This window comes from Tachypleus tridentatus, chromosome 5 (assembly GCF_004210375.1).
Source record: "Tachypleus tridentatus isolate NWPU-2018 chromosome 5, ASM421037v1, whole genome shotgun sequence".
Lineage (NCBI taxonomy): Eukaryota > Metazoa > Arthropoda > Merostomata > Xiphosura > Limulidae > Tachypleus > Tachypleus tridentatus.
This window is the reverse complement of record NC_134829.1, coordinates 42,338,253-42,360,449: the sequence shown is the minus strand read 5'-3', so window position 1 is coordinate 42,360,449 and position 22,197 is coordinate 42,338,253. Positions and strand designations below refer to the sequence as shown.

Sequence of the window (22,197 nt, the reverse complement as noted above, 5' to 3'; positions counted from 1 at the left end):
GTTTCAGTTTAATATATATTTAAAAATGCGTGTAACTTATATTGTTAAATGTTATTGCGCTATTGCGCAAGTCCCCTGTTTTCTAATTTTGTAGAAGATTCTTGAGCGTCAGAATCAACAATGTACTAGGTGTGTATGTAATACTAGTGATTAACAGTATTGTTGTTCAGTGAACTTCCGAGAACGTCTCCTTAAAGTCTATAAATCAACACGTGGAAATACAACAATATATTGTTCAGTCACTACAGTTAGTATACTATCAACCTCGGAAGCTATAATTGTGACAAACGTTTATTAATCGGAAGACTACAGATATTTGACCAGGCAAGTTTATATATTTCGAACATTACAAATCATTTAACTTCAATGAATTAACTTTGGACGCTAATATGCTACGAAGACATTAAATATTTTCCTCGGTAAAATGTCAGTTTGTAAGCAGCGTGAGGCCAGCCAAGAATAGACAGCTATCTAGCTTAAGCGAAGTGTAACGACATCAACTCGGAATTAATTCGCCCGTTGTGGACCTGGACCGTCGATGAAATATTCACTTTCAGACCAGACAAAAAAGTGAACTATTGTTTGAGAGTTTGTGAAATGAGATTATATAAATCATTATTTGTAATAACCGTTATTATAAATTGTATTTTTTGTTTTTTATATTAAAAGATATTAATGTTAAGACAGAAAGTTGTGTGTATCGGTCTTGTTGGTATATGTAATAAATTGATACATATCAGCATTCAATAAACTTCTAAATTAAACTTAAAATTTACGGTTATTTGAACGTTACATAATAAATTGGAGACTCGTTCGGAATAAACTATAATACGTAACGACCATAACTGTGTTTTTCTACTTGCAACTAAATGAAACAACATTGTTATCTTATCACAGTTTGTATACATTTTATATTAATAACAATTTTCCATGCCATTAAAGAGTGCCAGTTTTGTCACTCAGATACAGTGACATCACAATAGGTGACATCATTCTGAAAGAAGAAAGAACAGATTATAAATCCAGCAATAATCGATTTACTGCAAGTTAATTTCTTGATACCCATTAGGCCTCGCTCGCTGGGAAATAAGATTGGTAATAATAGGATAAAACTAAATCGTTGTTAATTTTTCTCTGGTAATGATTGTTACTGCCGTTTAGAGTCGCTGGGGTGATTATCAGTCAGAAAATGCAGCACGTGTTCCGTGGAGAGAACTTAACAGATAAGATCGTATGTGAAGCATTAATCCCGGTCATAGGAACAGTTTTATTACTACGTGTCTTCTGCTCCACGTGTTCGTAAAATAACTAAGTGTAGAGGAATGATAATTGTATTCCATGTCTTTACAGACTTCAGAATATTACATTTTATTTTAAACTCTATGGAATTTTCTACCAATTACATTTATTGCCGTTGACAGTGCATTCTGCAGAAAATGAACGAGTTGTGAAGTGGAAAGGCCGTCTTGTTTCATTACCAGTTCTTATAAAATTTGAATTTTTTTTTTAAATTATAAAGGGCTAAGTATGCTGATTTAGAAAACGCAGGCTAATAAATCGTCAAACAAAGTCAAATCTGTAGCTATAGCTATCCGTGAGGTAATATTTCTTAAAGGTCGTAATTTTTATTCCAGTCTAATACTAAACTCGCTTAGTCTTAACAGAGATGTACCTTAAAAGTTCTACGGTGCGTTATGAATATAAATTTTAGAATTCCCAGAATAGCAATGGTTGGCAAGAACTTAGCACTCTTGTTACAGGTTTGCATATATAGATGTCGCTTTTAAAACATTATAAAACAGACAAATAAAAACAAAGAACTAAAACTGCACGATAACAAGTTAAGTTTATGAAACATGTCGTACACACTACAACTACTCTCGGTCCACGCTAGTACAGCGGTATGTCTCCGGATTTACAACGCTAAAATCAGGCGTTCGATTCCCCTCGTGTGCTCAGCAGAGAGCCCATGTGGCTTTGTTATAAGAAAACACACACAGAACTAATATTTAAGAGTGTTATATATGTGTATAAAAGAACAACACAATGAAATTCAGTTAAGCAATACAAGAACATGCTATACATGTTTCATTAATTGTAGGGATTAGATTCTAAGCACTTGTTCAGACGTTATGCGATTTTATTTTTACATCACCTGGCAACTATGGTTTGTGAACATTAATTAGTATTTTAATAAATAATTTCTTATTTGCATAAATCTAAGGTCGTATATTAGACATGGTATTTATGTCAACGAAACAAACCATTCAGATAAACATTATCAGGTCATGTTTGCCCTAAGAATCATAAAACAGAAAACAGTTGTACAGTCTTGACCAAAATGTTGGCGTATCTTGTAACAAATAAGTTTATTATTATTAAGATGGAATACTGATATATTTAGTGCGATCAAACTGAGAGATATGTATCACAGTAAACATCTACATATGTATTTTATAACGAAACAAGTTCTGTGGACCAATGAATGATTTATTAGAACAGCATGCACTTTTATCAGACATCTGCAAAAAGATGTGTATTATTATTTGACCAATCCCAGTAAAAGGTTTACCAAACATATCCAATGAAAAAAATAACGTCAAATTACTATAAACAGCTCCTGTAATCTTGTATCCGTTTATATTAAATATTCAGTACATAGTTGGTCCTACCCATACTCTAATAACCTCCAGAAGGACGTGGCATGCTGTCCATAAGGTTACTTATGTAATCCGCCGTCGTTTCAACCAGTTTGTCAATAGAAGTGGCTACAACTCTGCTGCAGTGGTTAGCAATTTTACGACTCAGTTCTGCCCACAACTAAATGCGATTACAATCTGAAGAACCCGGCAAGGCCAGGTGGGTTAAGGCGTGCGACTCTTAATCCGAGGGTCGCGGGTTTGAATCCTCGTCGCACCAAACATGCTCACCCTTTTACCCGTGGGGGCGTTATAATGTTGCGGTCAATCCAACTATTTGTTGGTAAAAGAGTAGCCTTAGAGTTGGCGGTGAGTGGTGATGAATAGCTGCCTTCCCTCTCGTCTTACACTGCCAAATTAGGGATGGCTAGGACAGATAGTTCTCGAGTAGCTTTGCGCGAAATTCAAAACAAACCAAAATAAACAATCTGAAGAATTTGCTAGCCATAACAATCTTGTAACGTCCTCCTAGTTTAGGTAATTTCTACAATATGCGAACTGTTGGCAACGGCATTGTCATCTTGGAAATCAAAGTTATTGACAAATCTTGTCCTGGCATATGGCAGAAATATCGTCTCTATGTGATGGTTGTAAGAGATGTCATTGACATTTTCCGTGAAGGTTATGAAAAAACAGCTTTCCTACCATGTGCTGCACCACCTCCTGTGTGTTTCCTGGAATAAACGTGTCCATGTTTCTTCTGTCGTAATTTGTTACATGACTTCCTTCGACCATGATGTGTTAATCTGATCAAAACTTGGTCATCTCGGACAGTAGTTTTTTGGTGTCCACCAGTAGGCTTTCCTGGAACGAAGTTTTCTGCAGTTCAATGACGTTTCAGGATTCTGGTTACAGTAAACCTGGTGTACCCTACTCTTCTGGCGATGTCAGTTTGCTTTATATAATTTTTAGATAGTCAAACAAAGTGACACACTAGCATGTGATGAGGCGCGACCCTACGTCAAGCACATAGAAGTCTGACCAAAGCGTTGATTTGTTTCGAAAACGATTGCACCAAAAGCACATGCTTGTATATGTGTTTTGACGAATAAATGCACAAAACAACTTATACAGACCAGAATAACAACTTGCACATGTTTATCCGATCATGAGCTACCCTCTCTGTTACTTGTGTGTGTTTTTCTTATAGCAAAGCCACATCGGGCTATCTGCTCAGCCCCCCGAGGGGAATCGAACCCCTGATTTTAGCGTTGTAAATCCGGAGACATACCGCTGTAGTAGCGGGGGGGCTTATGTGTTTGTTTGTTTTGAATTTCGCGCAAAGCTACACCAGGGCTATCTGCGGTAGCCATCCCTAATTTAGCAGTGTAAGACTAGAGAAAAGACAGCTAGTCATCACCACCCACCACCAACTCTTGAGCTATTCTTTTACCAAGGAATAGGAAGTTTGACCGTCACTTATAACGCCCCCGTGGCTGAAACGGTGTGCATGCTTGGTGTGATCTAAAAAGGTCGAAACATTGTTCTATAGTTTATTATAACAAAAAGTTTTAATACCAATACCAGAAGTCTTGAGACACATTTTTACTTCAAGTGGGTTTCTCGTCATTACGAATCTGTTTGCACGTTTTGGTTTTCACGTGTATCTTGAGTAATTTGTACAAGTTAGCATTGAACAACCATGTATACTTGTAAAGTAGCTGTTATCCGCTGAGTTTCTGTCTTGTCATAACGAAAGACGAAAGCTTCTCACCCACTCGATCTCAGCAGCAGTATCACTGAAAAAAAGATTCTGAGGAGAATAACATGAAACATTTCATTAGACGTTACATTTCTCCAGTTCCAGTAACACTCCGCAGTGTTTATTGAAGTAGAGAGATGCGAATAAACAGCACACTTGTAGTTAACGAAACGTATGCTGGTGAATTGAAAGATATTTTCTTTCACACAAAAAACAAAAGTGGATGATCATATGCTTAATAAATCTCTATAGTTTGGTGTGGAAAGAGAGCAAACCTTAATCTTAGGATTTTCTTTTGTAATTCATAATCGTTTTCACTTGCACCCAAGTGGCTCAGCGGTATGTCTGCGGGCTTATAACGCTAAAAACCGGGTTTGGATACCGGTGGTGGACAGAGCACAGATAGCCCCTTGTGTAGCTGTGTGCTTAATTCAAAACAACAACGTTTTCACTTGGCCTGAAATATATAATTTTATTCTAATTACAACAGTCTTTATGGTTGCAGAGTAGATATATTTCCAAAATTAGCAACACCTTATGAATTATGTCTAAAATGTTACAGTTTTTAAATGATTATGAAAAACGTATTTATTTAAATATATTGACTAGGAAAGTAAGTGAAGCTTTCTTCATCGTGTCCTGATAATAACATTTTATCTCCTTCGCTTTTATGAATAATACATACACATTTATTTCCTTATGAGTAAAAATGTCGTCTTCGTAAAAATACTGAAATTTGTGGATTAACATGAATACATACGTTTTCTTCTTTACCAGGTTGGAGACCCGCCGCTGCCATATAGGTACTTCCAATGGTTTTTATCTTCTCCACACAGCTGAACTTAGGCTTCGATAAAACCTAGATATCGATGTTATAAAATCACATTAAATCGGTCGGTGAGAACAAGAGAGATATAATTAACTGAAATCATATGAAGCTGTTAGGATCGATCGGAAAGCACGAAGTACCATCCAAACACTTGGAACTTTCCAAGTGTCGCGCAATCAATGTGTCGCTTAGAAACACGTATTTAAGGGTATACATAGAAGAACACTTAGGAGTAGCATCACAGAAAAGCGTCGATAATAAATCTGTTTCAATGTAAAAAGAAAGACTTTATAACACGTAGACTTTGAAGTAAAATAAAACTAATGAGTTAGATAATTATCTTTAAACATTTTTATCTGGCTGGTTTTATTTTAAAAAAATCAAACTTTATGTGGCGTTAAACACGGTCATCGTTTGTAAGAATATTCACACGAACGAAAGTAGAAATGAGTCACGTGCTACAGTGCGAGTGAAGTGAAAAAAATCTTAACTATACGACACATTAGGTAAATACGTATTTCTTTAAAAGATTTTTAACAATATCATTAAAACTCTTGAAAACCAGAACAAAAACAACTGAACACGCGCTACTCTTCAATTCGCAGATGACCATTAACTTCACCTGTTTGAGTTTCTCGTAAAAAAAAAAAAAAAAAACGTTTAATAGCTTACTTTGTCAAAATCACATATGATCTCGTTTAGAAGCCGTAGACATTCTAGGCCTTGTTTATTGATGTCTGTCTCATCGTAGAATTCTTTGTAATTAGGAATAGAAGCGAACATCACAGCCACACTGCGGTAACATTCATGATACAGTTCCTGTACGAAAAAACGGTCTGATATATTTGCATCAACTTTCGAAACGAGTAAAAAGAAAGTTTTAGACAGAAATTCGTATTTCGTAATTATTCAGTTTTACTTGCATGTTCTTACCAATAAATTCTTACACAAGTTTCTTGTATCTGATTAGCTTTATTTCCAAAGACTACCGTTTCTCCAACGTTCTCTTCTTCTATTTTTTGTGAGATAATGAAATAAAAACACCCGAAACTTTTATATATATTTCTTCAGTGTTTAGTTGTTTTTTCCAGCAATTTACAACAAAAATAAATATACACTTGTATTCACTTGGTTTTATATTCGCAAAATACTTTAATCAGAGCGAGAAGGAAGAAATTGTTGTAACAAATGATATTTTGCTATTGTTTACACTTGTGTTCACTTGGTCTTATATTCGCAAAACACTTTAATCAAAGCGAGAGAGAAGAAACTGTTGTAACTTACATCTGATATTTTGCTGTTAATCAAGTAATGTTCTGCCACATGGGCTGGTAGTATGTTTTCCAAGAGAATCTTGTTAATACTGCCCATTGTTTCTACCTCATCTTGTTCAACTCGTAATTTGGCGCGCCACAGGAAGTCAGCCCGGAAAGTGAATTCCATCTAAAATACATGATTAATTACCAGTATGATATTACACGATGAATCGCTCAACAATATTAAATTACTTGCAGTGTTACACGATGAATCGCTCAACAATATTAAATTACTTGCAGTGTTACACGATGAATCGCTCAACAATATTAAACTACTTGCAGTGTTACACGATGGATCGCTCAACAATATTAAATTACTTGCAGTGTTACACGATGAATCGCTCAACAATATTAAATTACTTGCAGTGTTACACGATGAATCGCTCAACAATATTAAATTACTTGCAGTGTTACACGATGGATCGCTCAACAATATTAAACTACTTGCAGTGTTACACGATGAATCGCTCAACAATATTAAATTACTTGCAGTGTTACACGATGAATCGCTCAACAATATTAAATTACTTGCAGTGTTACACGATGGATCGCTCAACAATATTAAATTACTTGCAGTGTTACACAATGATTCACAAACAAAATTAAAATTAATATTTTTTTTCAAGGTTTCATAGTAAAACGCTAAACAAGGTACAAGAACAATATTAATAAATGTCACCTCACTTTTATTTATTTTAATAAATTGTGAGTTGTTCCTTCGTTTAACGACAGCACATTCTGATTAGGATACATAATTATGTTTCCTTTGTTTGCAGACAACCAACACTAACCTGTATGACTCTTAAGGTAATATATCTAATTATGTAACGTTTCTCACAAAACTTCCATTTTCAGTGTTGTTATTAATAAGTCGCTGTCTGGATCAACCCTTGAAGTGAAGCCGATAAAGTTTGTTCTCAGATGTTTGCAGTGACGTTTTTAATTTTTTTTGTTATTGTTGACACTAATCAGTAATTTTCTGGAAAAACCATAAGAGTTTGTTATCAGAAGCTTGTAGCTACGTTTTTATATTTCCTCATTTAATTATGACACGAATTTATATTTCATGGATCAACCATTACAACTTAGCCAATATACTGTAGTTTCAAAATCTTGTAGAGGTTTTCTAGATTTCATTTTAAGCGTTAACCTAATTAGCTGGAACAAACATTGAAGTGTTTATAAGAAGTGAAGAATATATATTCATGTAAAATAAGAGCCATACTTGTCAAGAAATATGTAGTTATTCTGTATAGAGTATTTAGGGCCATAATCTTCCTTGGCATAATGGTTAGCTTGTCTAGGATTCCAGTTTCGAAACGTGATGTCAGTAAACATGCTCCGATATTGCAGCTTTAGGCTGACCACAAATTCCTTCATTTGATGTAGATGTTTAAAGGGCAGCAATTGGTGCAAGTTTTGTTTCTGGTTACATTAGTGGGGGCTATACCTGAACTGTCGGGGTTTTAACCCTTTAACGTACGCTGTCCAGTTCGAAGTTTCAGTGCCACTAAAATAGTAATAATAATAAAATGGTTTATTTTAAATGATGTAAACGAAGGTTTCTCTGGAGACAGAAAACGTCACGCGGCAGTAACCAGAGAGTAACATAAATAAACATTGGTATCTTTAACTTAGTAGAGAAATACTGTGAAGATTATAACAAAAAATAATTACCACACAGAAAACAATTACAAAGACGTAGATTGTGGAAATATCATATTGTAAAAATAAACATACATCTTTTCTGACCACAAGAGGATAATAAAGTTACCGGGTTCATGCGGTAAGGAAGAGTGCGCATATTACATGAAAACTCGAAGCTACTTGACGCTTCTCAAGTTGCTCTACGCTACAGATTCTAATGTGAACTAAGAGAGAGACTGAAGTTATAGTTCTCATTTTATCCGTGTTGTCTCGAGCTATTCACGGTTCTCACTGTTCCGTTTGTACTTCCTACATATGATTTTTCCTAGGCTGATCTTCCCATTTCTCTAGTTGTTAAACTAATTGTACGTTGCTTGACATGAATTATTCTGAAGGAACTTAAAAACAGATTTGTAACATTCCATCTTAAAAGCAGCATTTATTCCGGTTGAAGCTTGGAAAAATATTCACGCTTACATGTTTCCATGAACTACTGGTCTGCTCTCTGTACTAAGTCTCTGCTAGAGTCCAATCAACACACACACACACTAAATCTTGTTAAATGTTTTATTTCCAGGAAAACGCTTAACTGTCGTCAGTTCACGCTGCTACCATGTAACATGCATGTCAATGTATTTTTTTACGTGTAACTCAATTACCATCTCACCTGAAACTATAAAGAAAATATTTCTGAATAATTGAACTGTTTCGTATAAAGTTTGCTCTGTCCATTGAAGAAAAAAAAGGCCATCTTAAAACACGTAAAAAAGTTTTAAAATTTTATGAATATTTTTATAAACATGGCTCGGCATGGCCAAGTGTGTTAAGGCGTGCGACTCGTAATCTGAGGGTCGCGGGTTTGCATCCCGGTCGCGCCAAACATGCTCGCCGTTTCAGCCGTGGGGGCGTTATAATGTGACGGTCAATCCCTCTACTCGTTGGTTAAAGAGTAGCCCAAGAGTTGGCGGTGGGTGGTGATGACTAGCTGCCTTCTCTCTAGTCTTACTCTGCTAAATTAGGGACGGCTAGCACAGATAGCCCTCGAGTAGCTTTGTGCGAAATTCAAAACAATTTTTATAAACATATAAAGACATTTCATGATGACTTTTTGTTTTCTAAATAAAATCATTCCGTACGTCCATCAACCAAATATGATAGCGGTCAGGTTATTGTTTGTTTGTTGAGAATTTCGAGGGCTGTCTGCGCTAGCTGTTCCTAATTTAGTAGCGTAAGACTAGAGGGAAGGCAGCTAGTCGTCATCACCTACCGCCAACTCTTGGGCTACTCTTTTACTAACAAATAGTTGGATTGGCCGTAATATTATAACGCCCCAACGACAGAAAGGGCGAGCATGTTTGATGTAACTGGACAGGTTATAACAGGAAAGGAAAGAAATATAGGCTGAACTGCAAAAGTAAAAAATTATTTCTATAACTAAAAATAAACTTTTGGAAAGTGTTTCTGTCAATATCTTCAGTCACATGTTGTTCATATGTAGAATATGTCCTTTTTCATACACAAATCACGGAAGGTATTGTGTGTGTGAAGGCACCGAGCAGGTAATACACTTTTAACTAGTTTAATTCACAAATGTGGAAGACATTTCCTACTTTATGACTTTCAAACAGAAATTGTTTTCCGATAAGAAGTTAGGTTTTTTTTTTTAATGCTTATCGAACTTAGAGAAATATTATGTAGACAAGAAAGAACCAGTTACTATTGCAAATAACTAACTCTGCGCAGAATTTATATAAATAAAAGTTTTCAATCAAGCCATCACGCCATAAATAAATGAAAACATTTATTTCTTCGTTTTTAGGGCAAACCTGCAATGGGTTATCTGAGGTGCCTGCCCGCAGGGAATTACTTGTTCCACTGGGGAATAGTAAAAACGTAACAAACCATGAACTGACCAGAACCTATGGTGTTTGTGTCGAAATCAGTATCTCTTAAAAGGGCTAGCTGACGTCATTGTTGGTATTGGTGAAATGGGAAACTGGAAGAGGTTCACATTGTATTGTAACATGAACGTCAGTGCGTTTTCCAACCTCTTTCCTTCTGCTGGGAAATAGCGCTGGTAATCTATGTAGTAAAGAAAAGTAGTCCTTTAGGATAAGAGAATGAAACCTTATATCAGGCTGGAAGCGCACGAAGCGCACTACTTTGTAGTAGACAAAACAAAAAAGAGGTATAATATGTTTACTGAAGTTATAGGGACCTTATACATTAGCCCTGCTGGTATAAAGTTAACTCTAGATAATGGAGTAGGATGTTTACCTTTCTAGTAAAATCACAACTTCACAGGAACGTTGTATTTATTATTTGTTTGTAGTTATATGACGTTTATGTGAAATTAATGATCGGTTTGACATAAAATTATGAACTATTATAACGAAGTTGACTAAATAAAAAAATGAATATTTGATGAGTGTTTGCGTTAATAAAACCTATATGTAAAAGTATTTTCCTCTGAAAACAGTTGATATTTTATTCATTAACGCTCGAGAGAAGCATCAACTTATGTTATAGATGGTTTAAGTCTATATAAAACTAGATGTACTTCTATAGGATCCCAGAAACTTTTCTGCTTCAAGGACAAATACAAACAAAATTAAGAGAAACAAATATTTTTACTTCTTGTTTTTGAAGTTCATATATCATACAGTGTTGTGGCCTACAGAATGCATAATTCTTTTCATGTTTCATGGAATGTGCACGTTTTATTGACCTTGTAAAAATACAATTTGCAACATTAAGCGTCTTTTATGTGACGTCAGTTTAGTGTTTACTGACTGAATTGTTAAAGCAGGTGACTGCTCCAGGAGACCTTAGGTCTCCTTTCAGGAAAATTGTTAAGTATTATCCTCATTAGTGCCAATTACAACCTTCTGTTCTTCATTGCTATATGTTGGCAAACATTAAAACCCTTTTGTTATTATCAGCTGGTCAACATTATAACCAATTATCTTTATTATTGTCTTCCGAGTAACGCTGAAAGGTGTTATCCTTATTGCTATCAGGTGGTCAATACAAAACCGCACTTTCAGTTATGGGGACGTTATAATGTAACGGTCAATCCCACTATTCGTTGGTAAAAGATTAGCCTAAGAGTTGGCGGTGGGTGGTGATGACTAGCTGCCTTCCCTCTAGTCTTACACTGCTAAATTAGGGACAGCTAGCGCAGATAGCTCTCGTGTAGTTTTGAGTGAAATTCAAACAAACAATATAAGCTTCTGCTACGCTATCTCTAGATATCAGGTTTTTTCCATTTCTTGATGCGAGACTTATGTCATATATAGTTATCAGATTTTTAGGTACTATATCTAGGTATCCATTTTTTATCATCTCTAGAAACCAGAAGCTCAGTTTTTTTTTTTATAATTCTAGATATCTTGCTTCTATATAAAAGCCATTTTATTACATTTAAATTTCAAGATTTTACTATCACTAGACATCAGTTTTGTTGTTGTTGTTGTTGTTGAGTCTGGAAACCAGTTTTGTATTAATATTTCTGAAGAACAGCTTTTCCTTGCTCTATAATCAAGGTTTTATTTACCCTAGAATTAGATTTTTATTTACTCTAATTATGATTTTTCCTTATTTATCTGAATCGGGATTTTATTAATTTTAGAATCAAATTTCATTTATATTTAAATGAGGATTTTTTATTTATTCTGTGCTTATCTGTTTACTTAGTCTATAATAATGCTTTTAATAACTCTAGTATTAGGTTTTCACTCTTTCTAGAGTCAAGCTTTTATTTACTCCAGAGTCAGATTTTTACTTTTGCAGACTATATTTTCTTTTCCTCAGATCAGCTATTTATTTTAAGTTATCAGTTTTTATTGTAAAACATTCATTTACTTTATTTCTATGTTGCTAAAAACAAAAGAGAGAAAAATATTAGAAATAAGAGAACATTTAATCTAAAATAAAAATCAGAAAAATTTACCTGTCGATCTAAGACATGAAGAACAATTAAAAATATCACTAGAAACGACATGTTGTAGAAAAATGAAAGCGTTTCGTTCATCCTGAAAAAAATTCACATTATTTTAATATAATACAATTTATACTAAAACCTGTAAATTAACTAGTAAGGAACAATGATCGGAAGTTTACTAATTTCAACCTGAATATTTTGAAGTAAATACACATACTGGTTGTCACTTAATAAACACTAAACATGAACATACTAATAAACGATAAAGTAGATAAGACTGTGAGGTAAATAGATACAGTTATCACTTATTAAAAACTAAACATGAACCTACTAATAAACAATAAGGTAGATAAGATTGTACGATAAATAAATACAGTGTTATCATTTCTTAAATTGTACACATGAATATATTAATAAACCATAAAGCAGATAAGATTGTGAGGTAAATAAATACACTGTTATCACTTATTAAACACTGCACATGAACTTGTTAATATACGATAAAGTAGACCAGACTGTGGGGTAAATAAGTTCAGTTTTTATTTATTAAACATGGGAACCTGAACCTACTAATAAACCATAAAGCAGATAATATTGTGAGGTAAATAAATACAATAATCATTTACTGACTACTACACATGAACCTACTAATAAACTATAAAAACTCTTTTTAACTTTTCCTGTTACAGCTATTTATAAGGTCACTGAAAATATAAATGCATGAGTTTGTAGTTACAAAATAAAATGTATATATTTATGAATTATCCTGATACATCATTATCTTCAATCATTTTTTCTGTATTTTCGGTCCTGTTCGTGAATATTAGAGTTATCAACTCCTGCCCAAAAATGTTTCCTCATTTAACAAAATAAGATAACACCTAAGCCAACGAGTCGACACTGAGAGGCTAGTATGACTAAGATATTTCTATCATGAAACGAAGAGGGTGCAGAAGGTGTGTTTTTTCACAACATTTTTTGCAAGCTATATTTCTATACTTTCTTTAATTTGAAAAAAACAAATAGATATAAAAAAAACACATCTGTAACTCTGAGAGTTCATAGATTAAAACAAAGCCGAAAATTCATAGGTTAACCACATTACATCTGCCAAGTCGTTTTCACAAAAGGTATTTCGCCCAATACCAGAGCTGCTCAGGCCAGCTGCGATACGTAAATTATCGATACATCTGCCAAGTCGTTTTCACAAAAGGTATTTCGCCCAATACCAGAGCTGCTCAGGCCAGCTGCGATACATAAATTATCGATACATATGCTAAGTCGTTTTCACAAAAGGTATTTCGCCCAATACCAGAGCTGCTCAGGCCAGCTGCGATACATATGCTCAGTCGTTTTCACAAAAGGTATTTCGCCCAATACCAGAGCTGCTCAGGCCAGCTGCGATACATAAATTATCGATACATATGCCAAGTCGTTTTCACAAAAGGTATTTCGCCCAATACCAGAGCTGCTCAGGCCAGCTGCAATACATAAATTATCGATACATATGCCAAGTCGTTTTCACAAAAGGTATTTCGCCCAATACCAGAGCTGCTCAGGCCAGCTGCGATACATAAATTATCGATATTTCTAAGCATAGCCAATAATTATTATATATTATTTTTCTTACGAGGTTAACATATTTCATGTAAAAGTTGCATTAATAGCCTTAATAATAGATTAAAAGTCAAATCCTCATAGAAATTGAGCCACTTGCTGTTGAAATTACCTAAGCTTAACTAAAAGTCCTTTATGAATATCACATGTACCACTATACCCAACGTTACTGTTTCCTGATAAATTGTACTGAGAACGAATAGAACAAATGTTTCAAGCACCAGCCATAATCACCACCGTCCCTGTAGTGAATTGAAACGTAAAAATAGGTGATTTTCACGAAACACTTCTTGAAGTAAAATTGGTGACAGTCTTACTACTTGTTATTCGTATAGCATTTCTATATTTTTAGTTTTTATAAAGTTTTCTTACTTGCAGTATACAGCGTGAGCTCACAGCAAAGTCTTGTATCAAGAACTTTTTCCCAAATTGCGAAAAATGTTATATTTTTTTACTGTCTTCACTATTTTTCTGAACGTTGTTACAAGTTCTTGTTTTCTCGGATGCTCATCACATTCCATTTTACAAAACAACACACGTTTAGTTTTATTAATTTTATAATTATTAAAATGTTTACCCGTCACTCACGTCCAGGTCTTCGGTATGCAACAAGTCGGGCTTGACAGTTATAAAGGTCACCGCAAATGACACTTCTCCCGTAACCATAACAATCAGCTTCAGTAAGTAGTTGATGCGTAAAAACACGGATATTGTTGTCAGGGTAAGGACTGTCGTGAAGTAGTGATACTGTAGAATATACGAAAATAACATCACTAATAGGGTACAGGCATTGTAACAAACAACAAATCTAATCCCTCAAACACTAGGATTTTATCTGTGTTTCAATAATTTAAGTTTACAGACTGTATGATCAAACAAATCTACAGAACAAATAGGGTTGGAGGTACATTGTGTAAGTTCTTTGCCTTTGGCCTAACTTTATAAGATCGAGAGTGCGGGCTTCAATAAGTTTTGTTTAGAAGAACTTTATATTTTTACTAAACTGAGAATTTAAGAGATCTGTAATACTGATTATAAATATAATTTCGACAGTATAATCTCACCTTTCAATAAAAATGTTAAGAAAAAATAACACGATACAAATAACGTAAGTATTACTTGAAAAAACTGGCATTCGTGTTCTTGGCCTTCAGTAGAGTTAGTAATATTCAAATATACTTTCAATCTGACAGGTGGTTCAGTGTAGCAAATTACCTAGAAATCGAAGAAAATGAAATAAATATTGATTCAAAATGAGACGTTTAATTACGGAAACTGAACACTTAATCACGCAATTTGAACATTTAAAATATAGAATCTGAGCTTCTTTAGAGTTTAAGAATTATAAACCAACAAAAGGAAACAAAATTTTAGGGTATTTTGTCTGGGTGTGAGTAAAACCTAATTTTAGGAAGAAATTTGACAACTGGACTACAGCATCAAAAGTGAATTTTGAAGTATCCGGTGAACCCTTATGGTAGTTTTGTTTTAAATATGTTTAAGCATCGTTCCAGTTGGCTTTGTAACTGATAGTGGAATATCGGTTGAAAATTAGGGTACTTTAGTGTGAATGTATTTTCGTTAACTGAACTGAAAAAATAAACAACTCTCTGTTGTTTAGACATACGTGAGCCTAACTCTTATAAAAAAATCTAAATATGCCTATTTTCAACAACCATTATATACCTCATCTCACATGACTGGCCCGGCATGGCCAAGTGTGTTAAGGCGTTCGACTCGTAATCCGAGGGTGGCGGGTTCATATCCCGGTCGCACCAAACATGCTCGCCCTTTCAGCCGTGGGGGCGTTATAATGTGACGGTCAATCCCACTATTCGTTGGTAGAAGAGTAGCCCAAGAGTTGGCGGTGGGTGGTGATGACTAGCTGCCTTCCCTCTAGTCTTACAGTGCTAAATTAGAGACGGATAGCGCAGATAGCCCTCGAGTAGCTTTGCGCGAAATTTAAAACAAAACAAAACAAAACCCACATGCCTAATATTCCAAGTTACACTAACAAGAGTGAAGTATTCAAAAAGAGTTGAGATTTCATGCAATAAATTTTATCATCAGTTTGTTAGTATCTTTTTTTACGATTGTTTAAATGTGTTTGTGAACAATAAATATATTTCCTAGAGCATGGGAGTGTTTACCCACAAATCTAATGTGACATCAAACAGGTTTTGTACTTACAATGACATCAAATATAACTTAACATTGGGTAAAGTTTTAGACAAGCGAAGTATAGCATTTAATGGTTAGTGTTTGATTGGTAGTTTGTGGCGCGGTGGTATGTCTGAGGTCTTACAACGCTAGAAACCGGATTTCCATACACGTGGTGGGCAAAGCTCAGTTAACCCATTATGCTTAATTACAAATGCACACAAAAGAGTTAGTAATTAATATATATGTATATATCAACATGTTAAAACTTCAAAACTAGCAAAAATGACTACACCACTCAAGAGGCAGATATGGACAAATGGTTATCGTGTATGGCTGTATAACGAAAGGCCCAAGGTTCAAACTACGATGTGCCTCTAAACACGCTTGAACTTTTAGCTGTGAACACGTTATAATTGTAAACGTCATTCTCATTATGAGGTTAAAAGTATCCGTAAAGGTGGCGATTGATGCTGACTGTTTGCTCCCGATCTGAGCAACAGTTCTGATATGACCATTTAGCCCATCTTTCGCATAAGGTCTCCCTGAAGCTAAAACTGTTTTAAGATATTCTCGTGATAACAACAGTTTGTTCTACATTAATATTTTTACAAGACAAACCAAGAAACAACCAATATAATCAGTTTGGTTATCTTGTTCTTATCCAACCTCTAGATATCATAACATGATGCCCGACAATATTAACATTTACCGTATTTTGAGGTAAACAATCCCCCCCCCGGTGTACCTCGCAATTAAAATAAAAAGTGTTTTAAGGAACATTTAAGCCCAAATCTCCCTCAGTCGTGTGTACTCCCCAAGCCAATGACATTTGGAAGTCAAGAAAAATTAAAGACTCATTTTACATTAGGACAAACCAATAAAACCTTCACTAAACAGACATTCTGAAAGTAATCAGTAACCTGTGGTTATCATTCGTTGAATCTACAAAAACAGAAACAGGGATAAGCCATCCATTCAGAATGTAGTACACAATCTATCAGAACTACAATTGTAATATATTCCAATATTGATAAATATAGTTAAAATTATTTGTATTTATACCTTCTCCTTTGACAACAGAATAACTGGGATTGTTTAAAGACGCATTTATCACTCCACGTGTTGAACAACAACAATATAAGGGAATATTCAGGATAGACAATTGGCAATTTCAGTCTTAAAAACAAACAAACAAACAAAACACTGTATTACTTGTAGTCGAGTACACCCAGTAGTTGGTATTTTTGAAGATTAATTTAACATATGGATCGCGGGTTATTTATGTGAAAATACGGTATACATAATATTTCCTTGGATCTTATGGTCAACATTTGATCCAAGATGCATCAGTATGCAATTTCACAGGTTTTAATTAATCTAAATTTTATAGTGATATAGATTATTATCAGGTTTTATTTTACCCTGATTGCATAATTATATAGATTATCAGGTTTTGTTTGAGCTATGTTTTACAGTTTTATAAATTTCCAGGGTTTATTTGATCTATGTTTTTGACCCATAGATTTTCCAGTTTTGTTTGGTCTAACTTCTATAATCATACCAATTATCAAGTTTTATTTGAACTAAGTTATATAATAACAAAGGTTCTTAGGTTTTATTTGAAGTAGGTCTTATAAATGTATTGATTATTAGATCATTGTAGACTACAATGCTAATGTTCAAAACAAGTGGTCATAAGGCTATAGTAGTAATTAAATACGAAACTGGAGTTTAATTAACGTCTAACACGCTTATTTTACCAATAAAAATTATCTTATAGTTAAAAAAGGACTTGAAGTGTAGAATAGCAAAGTACACATACTTTTTCTCTGTGTATTTAGAGGTTTCTTATAATGAAATCTAGTGATAGTCTGACTCAAAAAACACTGAGAGCAAAAATAGAAAGAAACGACATACCATGTTCACCATACAAGCTGCCAAAATAATAAGAACAGAAAAGAGAAAAATAAATATTCGTAATATTTGGTTCAAAGCGACATCTGTTGAGCAAGGTAAGGATCTCGTGGTTGTCTGAGTCGAATGCTACAGAAAAAAAGAAAATTTTAACATCTGAAACGTATGATTTTTTTCTGTAACATAAAAGTGACAAATGTTGACAAAAATCAGTTTGAATGAATACATTGGTTACAAAAATTGACCAACAACAAGACACGTGGATTAATTTTGCTTGTTTTTTGTTTATAAAAAATTACTGAAGGTGCGAAAGATAACAAAGACACAAAAAAAGCAGAATATTATATTTGCAGTTTTAGAAAGTATATATATTTGCATAACAATATTGCATAAAACTAAGAAAAAAAGTAAAACAGATATGTGTAACATTTATGACTGTTAACAATAGTAGAGAAAGTTTAAAAATGAAAGCTACCCCGTTTCTGGTCTGGTTTGCTTTATTTGGAATTTCGCGCAGAGCTACACGAGGGCTACCTGCACTCGCTGTCCCTAATCTAGCAGTGTAGCAGCTAGTCACTACCATCCACCGCTAACAAATAGTGGGATTGACTGTTACATTATAACGCCCTCACGGCTGAAAGGACGAGCATGTTTGGTGTGACGGGGACAATGTTTTTGCAGTAGTAACAGTTGAAGCAGTTACAAACAAAATAAACAATTTTCTTCAATGGTTTAATATGTGCCAATAGCCACAGGTAAAGATTCTGTAATTAGGACAGCTAAAACTGACATACATGTAACAATTAAAGGTGCAATAACAATAAAGAAGAACTCTGCAACACCAAGTATAATTTAAGATGCTTCAAGAGTTTCGAATTTTACCTTGCAGTGTTGCACGAGACACGTGACAATTAAGAAATAATATCGATTTGAATTCTCACCTGAAAATGTTGTACGCAAGACACAACAGTTAAAGCTGCAACAACGGTAAACGTTGAAACCAGAACAGTCACAGTGGTAAGATTTCTGTAAAACAGTGTTAAAGAACTCAATATTACATTATGAAATTATGACAATCATCAGTATAAGATTTGGAGGAAAATACAAACTATTAAAAATAAATGTTTATAAGATAGAGTACCCGAGTAAATACTAGTAACTCCCGGGTTCGCATTCCCATCGCACCAAACATGCTCGTCTTTTCAGCCGTGGGGGCGTTATAATGGTACGGTCAATCCCACTATTCGTTGGTAAAAGAGTAGCCCAAGAGTTGGCGGTGGGTGGTGATGACTAGCTGCCTTCCTTCTAGTCTTACACTGCCAAATTAGGGACGGCTAGCGCAGATAGCGCTCGTGTAGCTTTGCGCGAAATTCAACAAGCAACAACAACAACTAATAACGCCCCCTGTGGCACATCGGTATGTCTGCGGACCCACACCGTCGAAAACCGGGTTCTGATACCCGTGTTGGGCAGAGCACAGGAAGCTCATTGTGTAGCTTTGTGCTTAATTCTAAACAAATAAAAAACAATAGTAACTTTTAACGTTCTTATTATACGTGGAAATTATATTTAATTAAATAATCTAAGAAGTCAACTTTCTGACAACAATTTCTAATTTCGGGTTTGATCTTTTGAAAATGTTTTATTCCTGTATTGTTTGATATAATTATTGTTACAACAAATATTTTGTACCCCTATTGTATGGCATAATTACTGTTGCAAAAATGTTTTGTTCCTGTATTGTTTGATATAATTATTGTTACAATAAATGTTTTGTATCCCTATTGTATGGCATAATTACTGTGACCAAAATATTTGTTTATTTGTTTCAACGACAGTTAAATTATATTTAATTTGGTCTATTTATTATTCTCCTCGAGTCTTACTACAGTAATATTTTAAAAACTAAACCACTCATACGAAAAAAACGTTAACAGCTAATTACTAGATACAGTTTGTACACCTGGTGTTTTTCTTACCCATTTTTCTTGATTGGTCTTAGATATATCTATGGGGTGCATTTAAATATATTTAAAATCATTGTAAACATCTTACAATCTAATGAAACACAATCCCGAAAACTGAACCATCCAAACTAAAGATCGAATGACAATGCATTATTGGTGGTAGTCAATACAGCGAACTGTTTGTTTCCCAGCATTCCTCCTGTAATTTTAGTCTACAACCCTGTCTCGTGAACATATGAGATAATTATATCAGTTTTGTTATTAACTTAGTATCTATCCTTACGTACTAGGATTACATTACACTGATAACTTAGTATCTATCCTTACGTACTAGGATTACATTACACTGATAACTTAGTATACAGGTTTATGTCTGACGAAAATTACACAAACTACCTGAATCTTGTGAGATAGCACTAACATTAGAAATCTAGAAAAACTGTTATCACAGTGATTGCTGGTTCCATCACATTAAGTACTTCTAGTAAACATTTTATATCATTTAACTTCATTTATTAAAACATGAACATTTTCTATTCTATATACGTATTAAGCACATGTATTTTCATGCCTAGAATAAGTTTAATGTTCTTCCCGTTACTCTACCTGGTAAGTACATGTAAATTTATGACTGAAATAACCATAATGTTCTTCAAGTTACTCTACCTGGTAAGTAGATGTAAATTTATGAATGGAATAACCCTAATGTTCTTCTTGTTACTCTACCTAGTAAGAAAATGTAAATTTATAACTGGAATAACCTCAATGTTCTTCTTGTCACTCTACCTGGTAAGTAGATGTAAGTTTATGACTGGAATAATTTTGATGTTCTTCTTGTTACTCTAACTGGTAAGTACATGTAAATTTATGATTTGAATAACCATAATGTTCTTCTTGTTACTCTACCTGGTAAGTAAATGTAAATTTTTGACTTGAATAACCATAATGTTCTTCACGTTACTCTACCTAGTAAATAAATGTATATTTATGATTTGAATAACCCTAATGTTCTTCCTATTACTCTACCAAGTAAGTACATGTAAATTCATGACATGAATAATTTTAATGTTCTTCCTGTTACTTTACCTGGTTAGAATATGTAAAATTATGATTTGAATAACCCTTATGTTCTTCCTGTTACCCTACCTTGTAAGTACATGTAAATTTATGACTTGAATAACCCCAATGTTCTTCTCCTCACTCTACCTAGTAAGTACACAAATATTTATGACTGGAATAACCTCAAAGTTCTTCTGGTCACTCTACCTGGTAAGTACATGAAAATTTATGACTTGAATAACCATAATATTTTTCCCGTTTCTCTACCTTGTAAGTACATGTAAATTTATGATTTGAATTATTCTAATGTTCTTCTTGTTACTCTACCTGGTAAGTACATGTAAATTTATTACATGAATAACCCCAATATTCTTCTTGTCACACTATCTGGTAAAAACATGTAAATTTATTACATGAATAACACTAATGTTCTTCCCGTTACTCTACGTGGTATGTACGTTTAAATTTATGGCTTGAATAACTCTAATGTTCTACCCGTTTCTCTACCTGGTAAGTATATGTAAATTTATCACTTGAATAACCCTAATGTTCTTCTCTTACTCTACATGTTAAGTTCATTTAAATTTATGACTGGAATAACCCTAATATTCTTGTTGTTACTCTACCTGGTAAGTACATGCTAATTTATAACTTGAATAATTCTAATGTTTTTCTTGCTACTCTATCTGGTAAGAACATGTAAATTTATGATTTGAATAACCCTAATCTTCTTCCTGTTTCCCTACCTTGTAAGTACATGTAAATTTATGACTGGAATAACCCTAATGTTCTTCCTATTACTCTACCTAGTAAGTACATGTAAATTTATGACTTGAATAACTATAATGTTCTTCCTGTTACTCTACCTGGTAAGTAAATGTAAATTTATGACTTGAATAACCCTAATGTCCTTCCTATTACTCTACCTAGTAAGTACATGTAAATTTATGACTTGAATAACTCTAATGTTCTTCCTGTTACTCTACCTGGTAAGTATATGTAAATTTATGACTGAAATAACCCTAATGTTCTTCCTGTTACTGTACCTCGTAAGTACATGTAAATTTATGACTTGAAGAACTATAATGTTCTTTTTCGTACTCTAACTGGTAAGTACATGTAAATTTATAAATGGAATAACCCTAATGTTCTTTCTGTTACTCTACCTGGTAAGTACATGTAAATTTATGACTGCAATAATTTTAATGTTCTTCTTGTCCCTCTACCTTATAAGTACATGTAAATTTATGACTTGAATAACTATAATGTTTTTCCCGTTTCTCTACCTGGTAAGTACATATAAATTTATGACTTGAATAGCACTATTGTTCTTCCCGTTAC

General features: G+C 34.0%; 1 protein-coding gene across 1 annotated transcript in view; it reads right to left on the bottom strand.

Moving 5' to 3' along the window:
• Positions 1-4,925: 4,925 nt before the first annotated feature.
• Positions 4,926-22,197, bottom strand: part of LOC143251010 (adenylate cyclase type 2-like) — a 178,744-nt gene continuing 161,472 nt past the window's right edge. The window contains exons 13-20 of the mRNA XM_076502285.1: positions 18,772-18,856; positions 17,834-17,959; positions 14,873-14,968; positions 14,331-14,500; positions 12,146-12,227; positions 6,515-6,673; positions 5,903-6,049; positions 4,926-5,260 (exon numbers count right to left, since the gene is read on the bottom strand). Of these exons, the coding sequence (XP_076358400.1) occupies positions 5,099-5,260; positions 5,903-6,049; positions 6,515-6,673; positions 12,146-12,227; positions 14,331-14,500; positions 14,873-14,968; positions 17,834-17,959; positions 18,772-18,856 (1,027 nt within the window). The 3' untranslated portion in view covers positions 4,926-5,098. The remainder of the gene's footprint in view (positions 5,261-5,902; positions 6,050-6,514; positions 6,674-12,145; positions 12,228-14,330; positions 14,501-14,872; positions 14,969-17,833; positions 17,960-18,771; positions 18,857-22,197) is intronic.